A 7,490-nucleotide genomic window follows, 5' to 3' on the forward strand; every position below is an offset into this window, starting at 1 on the left:
TCACCCCCCACGCCTGACACACACACGTCACCCCCCCACGCCTGACACACACACTTGTCACCCCACCACGCCTGACACACTTGTCACCCCACCACGCCTGACACACACACTTGTCACCCCCCCCACGCCTGACACACACTTGTCACCCCACCACGCCTGACACACGCCTGTTGCCGCAGACGCCAAGCTTTAAATAGGGGCAATAAATACTGTACAGGGGGGGCATAAATAATCCAGCTATACAGAGGGGGGGTCGGGGGGCCCCTGGGTGGGGGGGGCCCCGGGGGGGTCTCCAGGGTCGCGGTGGGTCCCGGTTTCCGGGGGTCCGGCGGGGGGGGGGGTGTCCTACCCCCGCGACTCCAACGACCTGCAGGGAGAAACGGGGGGATCAGCGGGGGGGGGCAGGTTGGGGGGCGGGGGCAGGTTGGGGGGGTGAGGGGCAGATTTGGGGGTGCAGGGGCAGGTCTGGGGGCGGATCTGGGGGGTTGGGGGCAGGTCTGGGGGGGTTGGGGCAGGTTTGGGGGGGCTGAGGTGGGTTTGGGGGCAGGTTTGGGGGGACTAGGGCAGATTACGGGGGTTGGGGGCAGCCAGGTGGGTTTGGGGGTGCAGTTTGGGGGTGCAAATTTTGGGGTGCAGTTTGGGGGCTCCAGGGTGGTTTCGGGGTGCAGGTTCCGGGGTGCAGTTTGGGGGTGCAGGTTCTGGGGTGCAGGTTTTAGGGTGCAGTTTGGGGGCACTGGGGTGGTTTGGGGTGCAGTTTCAGGGTGCAGTTTGGGGGTGCAGATTTGGGGTGTGGGTTTGGGGGTGCAGGTTTGGGGGTGCAGGTTTGGGGGTGCGGATTTTGGGGCACGTTTTGGGGTGCATTCTGGGGGTGCAGGTTCCGGGGGGTGCACTTTGGGGGTGCAGGTTTGGGGGTGCATTGTTCAGGGTGCAGGTTCTGGGGTGCAGGTTTGGGGGTGCAGGTTTGGGGGTGCAGGTTTGGGGGTGCATTTTGGGGGTGCAAGTTTCAGGGTGCAGGTTTGGTGGTGCAGGTTTCAGGGTGCACTTTGGGGGTGCATTTTGGGGGTGCATTGTTCAGGGTGCGGGTTTGGGGGTGCGGATTTCAGGGCACGTTTCGGGGTGCCTTTGGGGGGTGCAGGTTCTGGGGGGTGCACTTTGGGGGTGCAGGTTTGGGGGTGAAAGTTTCAGGGTGCACTTTGGGGGTGCATTGTTCAGGGTGCAGGTTCCGGGGTGCAGGTTTGGGGGTGCATTTGGGGGGTGCAGGTTTGGGGGTGCATTCGGGGGGTGCAGGTCTGGGGGTGCAGGTTTCAGGGTGCAGGTTTGGGGGTGCAGGTTTCAGGGTGCACTTTGGGGGTGCATTTTGGGGGTGCATTTTGGGGGTGCATTGTTCAGGGTGCGGGTTTGGGGGTGCGGATTTCGGGGCACATTTCGGGGTGCCTTGGGGGGGGTGCAGGTCTGGGGGTGCCTTGGGGGGTGCAGGTCTGGGGGTGCAGGTTTCAGGGTGCAGGTTCCAGGGTGCATTTTGGGGGTGCATTGTTCAGGGTGCAGGTTTGGGGGTGCAGGTCTGGGGGTGCATTTGGGGGGTGCAGGTCTGGGGGTGCAGGTTTCAGGGTGCCGGTTTGGGGGTGCAGGTTTCAGGGTGCACTTTGGGGGTGCATTTTGGGGGTGCCTTGGGGGGTGCAGGTCTGGGGGCGCCTTGGGGGGGCGCATTGCGGGGCTGTGGGTTGGGGGGGTCATGGCGGGGGGGCTCACGCGTAGCTGGTGTGCTGGCGGCGGCGGGCGGTGCGCAGCTTCTCGAAGCGCGCCTCCATCTCGTCGAGCACCCGCGGGGTGTAGCGCACCACCAGCTTCACCGAGCCCTGCGCCGCCTTCAGCAGCTCCACCGCCCGCTCGTGCTGCTCGCCCTCCACGCTCTGGCACCCCGTCAGCCCCACGGCTGCCCCATAGCGCCCCACGGCACCCCCCCCCATTGCACCCCCCCATTGCACCGCCCCATTGCACCCCCCCATTACGTCCCCACCGCCCGCTCGTGCTGCTCGCCCTCCACGCTCTGGCACCCCGTCAGCCCCACGGCTGCCCCACGGCGCCCCACGGCGCCCCCCCGCCGCACCCCCCCATTGCACCCCCCCATTGCACCCCCCCATTGCGTCCCCACCGCCTGCTCGTGCTGCTCGCCCTCCACGCTCTGGCACCCCGTCAGCCCCACGGCTGCCCCATAGCGCCCCACGGCGCCCCCCCCCCCATTGCACCCCCCCATTGCACCCCCCCATTGCGTCCCCACCGCCCGCTCGTGCTGCTCGCCCTCCACGCTCTGGCACCCCGTCAGCCCCACGGCTGCCCCACGGCTGCCCCACGGCTGCCCCACGGCGCCCCCCCCATTGCACCCCCCCATTGCACCCCCATTGCGTCCCCACCGCCCGCTCGTGCTGCTCGCCCTCCACGCTCTGGCACCCCGTCAGCCCCACGGCTGCCCCACAGCGCCCCACGGCGCCCCCCCGCTGCACCCCCCCATTGCACCCCCCCATTGCACCCCCATTGCGTCCCCACCGCCCGCTCGTGCTGCTCGCCCTCCACGCTCTGGCACCCCGTCAGCCCCACGGCTGCCCCACGGCTGCCCCACGGCGCCCCCCCCATTGCACCACCCCATTGCACCCCCCCATTGCACCCCCATTGCGTCCCCACCGCCCGCTCGTGCTGCTCGCCCTCCACGCTCTGGCACCCCGTCAGCCCCACGGCTGCCCCACGGCTGCCCCACGGCTGCCCCACGGCGCCCCCCCCATTGCACCCCCCCATTGCACCCCCATTGCGTCCCCACCGCCCGCTCGTGCTGCTCGCCCTCCACGCTCTGGCACCCCGTCAGCCCCACGGCTGCCCCACAGCGCCCCACGGCGCCCCCCCGCTGCACCCCCCCATTGCACCCCCCCATTGCACCCCCATTGCGTCCCCACCGCCCGCTCGTGCTGCTCGCCCTCCACGCTCTGGCACCCCGTCAGCCCCACGGCTGCCCCACGGCTGCCCCACGGCGCCCCCCCCATTGCACCACCCCATTGCACCCCCCCATTGCACCCCCATTGCGTCCCCACCGCCCGCTCGTGCTGCTCGCCCTCCACGCTCTGGCACCCCGTCAGCCCCACGGCTGCCCCACGGCTGCCCCACGGCTGCCCCACGGCGCCCCCCCCATTGCACCCCCCCATTGCACCCCCCCATTGCACCCCCATTGCGTCCCCACCGCCCGCTCGTGCTGCTCGCCCTCCACGCTCTGGCACCCCGTCAGCCCCACGGCTGCCCCACGGCTGCCCCACGGCGCCCCCCCCATTGCACCACCCCATTGCACCCCCCCATTGCACCCCCATTGCGTCCCCACCGCCCACTCGTGCTGCTCGCCCTCCACGCTCTGGCACCCCGTCAGCCCCACGGCTGCCCCACGGCTGCCCCACGGCACCCCCCCGCCGCACCCCCCCATTGCACCCCCCCATTGCACCCCCATTGCGTCCCCACCGCCCGCTCGTGCTGCTCGCCCTCCACGCTCTGGCACCCCGTCAGCCCCACGGCTGCCCCACGGCTCCCCCCCGCCGCACCCCCGCGCCGCACCCCCCCATTGCACCCCCACTGCCCCCCCAAAGATCATGAGCGGGCGGCAGCAGCGGGTGATGCACCCCAAACCCAGCACCCACCGTGCGCAGGCACCCTGGTAGCGCCCCCCCCATGTCCCCCCATGTCCCCCCATGTCCCTCCATGTCCCCCATGTCCCTCCATGTCCCCCATGTCCCCCATGTCCCTCCATGTCCCTCCATGTCCCCCATGTCCCTCCATGTCCCTCCATGTCCCCCCCATGTCCCCCATGTCCCTCCATGTCCCTCCATGTCCCCCATGTCCCCCATGTCCCTCCATGTCCCTCCATGTCCCTCCATGTCCCTCCATGTCCCCCCATGTCCCCCGTGTCCCCCCATGTCCCTCCATGTCCCCCCATGTCCCTCCATGTCCCTCCATGTCCCCCCACATCCCCCCGTGTCCCCCATGTCCCCATGTCCCCCCATGTCCCCATGCCCCTCCATGTCCCCCATGTCCCTCCATGTCCCCCCATGTCCCTCCATGTCCCCCCACGTCCCCCCGTGTCCCCCCGTGTCCCCCCGTGTCCCCCGTGTCCCCCCCGGCTCACCACGCCGTTGACGCTGAGCAGCTGGTCGCCGCGCTTGAGCCCCCCGTGCCGGTCGGCCACCCCCCCCGGGATGACGCGGGAGATGTAGATGGGCGAGTTCTGCTCCTTCCCCCCCATGATGTTGAAGCCGAGACCCTCGTCCGTCTTGGGCAGCTCCACCACCCGCGGGTGCGCGTGGCCCTCGCTGGCCGCAAACGCCGCCACCGTCGCCTGCGGGGACACCGCGGGGACACCGCGGGGACACCGCGGGGATGGGGGACATGGGGACACCATGGGGACACCGCGGGGACATGGGGACATGGGGACACCGCGGGGACATGGGGACATGGGGTCACCATGGGGACACCGCGGGGACGGGGGACATGGGGACACCGCGGGGACATGGGGACATGGGGACACCATGGGGACACCGTGGGGACGTGGGGACACCGCGGGGACACCACGGGGACGGGGGACATGGGGACACCGCGGGGACACCATGGGGACATGGGGACATGGGGACACCACGGGGACACCGTGGGGACATAGGGACATGAGGACACCGTGGGGACATGGGGACATGGGGACACCACGGGGACACCATGGGGACATAGGGACATGAGGACACCGCGGGGACGTGGGGACATGGGGACACCACGGGGACACCGTGGGGACAGGGGACATGGGGACACTGCGGGGACATGGGGACACCACAGAGACTCCATGGAGGCTCCATGGGGACAGGGGACACCATGGGGGCATGGGGACACCATGGGGACACCACAGGGACAGGGGACACCACGGGGACGCCACGGGGACACCACGGGGACACCACGGGGACACAAGACACCATGAGGGCATGGGGACACGAAGTGGATGCCCTGCAGACTCCATGGGGACATCGTGAGGACACCGTGGTGACTCCATGGGGACATAGGCACAGGGGACACAAGGACATGGGGACACCACGGGGACATCATGGAGACTCCATGGGGACAAGGGACACGATGGGGACACCATGGGGACACCACAGGGGACAGGGCACAGCGAGGGATGACCTGGGGACACGGGGACCGGTGGCCAAGGCCACCAGCACAGCCTGGTGGCACGTGGGGACACGGTGGGATGGGCCGGGGGGGGACACGAGGGGACATGGGGACGGCGGAGCAGATGCCGGCCACCACGGGGACAGCCGGAAATGGGAACAGCCGGACATGGGGACAGCCGGACGCGGGGACAGCCGGACGTGGTGCTGCCGGCCACCGTGGGGACAGCCAGACGTGGGAACAGCCGGACGCGGGGACAGCCAGCCACCGCAGGGACAGCCGGATATGGGAACAGCCGGACGCGGGGACAGCCGGACGCGGGGACAGCCGGACGCGGGGCCGCCAGCCACGGGAGGGACAGCCGGACGCGGGCACAGCCGGACGCGGGGTCACCGGCCACCATGGGGACAGCCGGACATGGGAACAGCCGGACGCGGGCACAGCCGGACGCAGGGCCGCCGGCCAGCCGGGGCTGCCAGGGGACGGACAGACGGCCACCGCGGGGGGGACAGACAGTCGCCGCGGGGGGGGACACGGGGCCACCGGCGCTGGGGACAGCAGGGACGCGGCGGGCGAGAGACGGGGACGGCCCCGGGCCAGGGGTCATGGGGGGGCTATGGGGGGGCTACGGGGTGCTGGGGGGCGGCTATGGGGGGGCTATGGGGTGCTGGGGGTCCCCATGGGGGGCTCTAGGGGTGCTGGGGGGGTCTATGGGGTGCTGGGGGTCCCCGTGGGGGGGCTCTAGGGGTGCTGGGGGGGTCTATGGGGGGGCTACGGGTGCTGGGGGGGCTATGGGTGCTGGGGGTGGAAGGGGGGGTCTATGGGGTGCTGGGGGTCCCCATGGGGGGGTCTTTGGGGGGGGCTATGGGGTGCTGGGGGGGGCTATGGGGTGCTAAGGGTCCCTATGGGGGGGGCTATGGGTGCTGGGGGGGGTACAGGTGCTGGGGGGGTTCATAGGGTGCTGGGGGTCCCTATGGGGGGTCTATGGGGTGCTGGGGGGGTCCCAGCGTGCCGGGGGTCCCAGGAGGGCTCCCAGGGGTGCTGGGGTGTCCCAAAGGTCCCAGGGGGGTCCCGGGGGCGCTGGGGGGGGGCCCCAGGGGGGTCCTGGGGGTCCCGGGGGGGTCCCAGGGGGATCCTGGGGGGGGTCGCAGGGGTGCTGGGGGTCCCAGGGGGGTCCCAGGGGTGCTGGGGGGGGTGTAGGGGTGCCAGAGGTGTCGGGGGGGTCCTGGGGGGGTCCTGGGGGGATGCCGGGGTGCCGGGGGGGCTCCGGGGGGGTCCCTGGGGGTGATGCTGGGGGGGTTCCCAGGGGGGTCCCAGAGGGGGGTCTTGGGGGGGGGGTCCCTGGGGGCGTGCCGGGGGGGTCCCAGAGGGGTCCCGGGGGGGGATCCCTGGGGGTGTGCCGGGGGGTCCTGGGGGGTCCGGGGGGGGGTTCCGGGGGGGGGTACCTTGGCGGTGGCGTGGGCCCGGATCTCGGCGCTGCCGGCGATGTCCAGGGTGTCGTAGAGCTGCTCGTAGACCTGGGGGGCAGCGGCGTCGGCACCCCGCCGGGGGGGGGGGGCACAGCCGGGGGGGGGGGCACGCACTTGGCGGGGGGGGTCATGCACCCGGGGGGGCTCAGGCGGCTGGGATGGGGGCCCAGGCATCCGGGGGGGGACCCAGGCATCGGGGGGGGGACCCAGGCGGCTGGGGGGGGACCCAGGCATCCGGGGGGGCCCCCCACTGGTCCCCAGGCCACGCAGGGGGACACTGGGGGGATACTGGGAGAACTGGGGGAATACTGGGGGGACTGGGGGGTGCTGGGGGGGGTCCTGGGGGGATATTGAGGGAATTGGGGGTCCTGGGGGGTCCCTGAGGGGATGCTGGGAGAACTGGGGGGATGCTGGGGGGATACTGGGGTGCCCTGAGGGGATACTGGGAGAACTGGGGGGATACTGGGGAAACTGGGGGGGACCTGGGGGGATACTGGGGTCCCTGAGGGGATACTGGGAGAACTGGGGGGATACTGGGGAAACTGGGGGGTCCTGGGGGGATACTTGGAGGCCCTGAGGGGATACTGGGAGAACTGGGGGGATGCTGGGGAAACTGGGGGGTCCTGGGGGGACACTGGGGGGACTGGGGGGGTATTGGGGGGGCCCAGATGGGTGCTGGGGGAACTGGGGGGTCCTGGGGGGACACCGGGGGGACTGGGGGGGTATTGGGGGGGCCCAGATGGGTGCTGGGGGAACTGGGGGGTCCTGGGGGGACACCGGGGGGACTGGGGGGGTATTGGGGGGCCCCAGGTGGGTGCTGGGGGAACTGGGGGGCCCTGG

At 71.3% G+C, this 7,490-nt stretch overlaps 1 protein-coding gene across 2 annotated transcripts; it reads right to left on the bottom strand.

Annotated features, from left to right (window-relative positions):
* Window positions 1-170: 170 nt before the first annotated feature.
* LOC135326768 (protein lin-7 homolog B-like) lies at window positions 171-7,331 on the bottom strand. 2 transcript variants are annotated; one of them, XM_064504535.1, is made up of 4 exons: window positions 6,627-7,331; window positions 4,157-4,366; window positions 1,750-1,856; window positions 171-367 (listed from the first exon to the last, which is right to left on the bottom strand). In XM_064504535.1, exons 1-4 carry the CDS (start codon window positions 6,882-6,884, stop codon window positions 346-348), a joined length of 597 nt encoding a protein of 198 aa, XP_064360605.1. In that variant the 5' UTR covers window positions 6,885-7,331; the 3' UTR covers window positions 171-345. The 2 variants fall into 2 exon arrangements, with proteins under 2 accessions (XP_064360605.1, XP_064360604.1); XM_064504534.1 differs by having other exon boundaries at window positions 1,750-1,910; window positions 6,627-7,146.
* Between the last annotated feature and the right edge of the window lie 159 nt (window positions 7,332-7,490).

The sequence above is a fragment of the Dromaius novaehollandiae genome, unplaced genomic scaffold (genome assembly GCF_036370855.1).
Source record: "Dromaius novaehollandiae isolate bDroNov1 unplaced genomic scaffold, bDroNov1.hap1 HAP1_SCAFFOLD_216, whole genome shotgun sequence".
NCBI lineage: Eukaryota > Metazoa > Chordata > Aves > Casuariiformes > Dromaiidae > Dromaius > Dromaius novaehollandiae.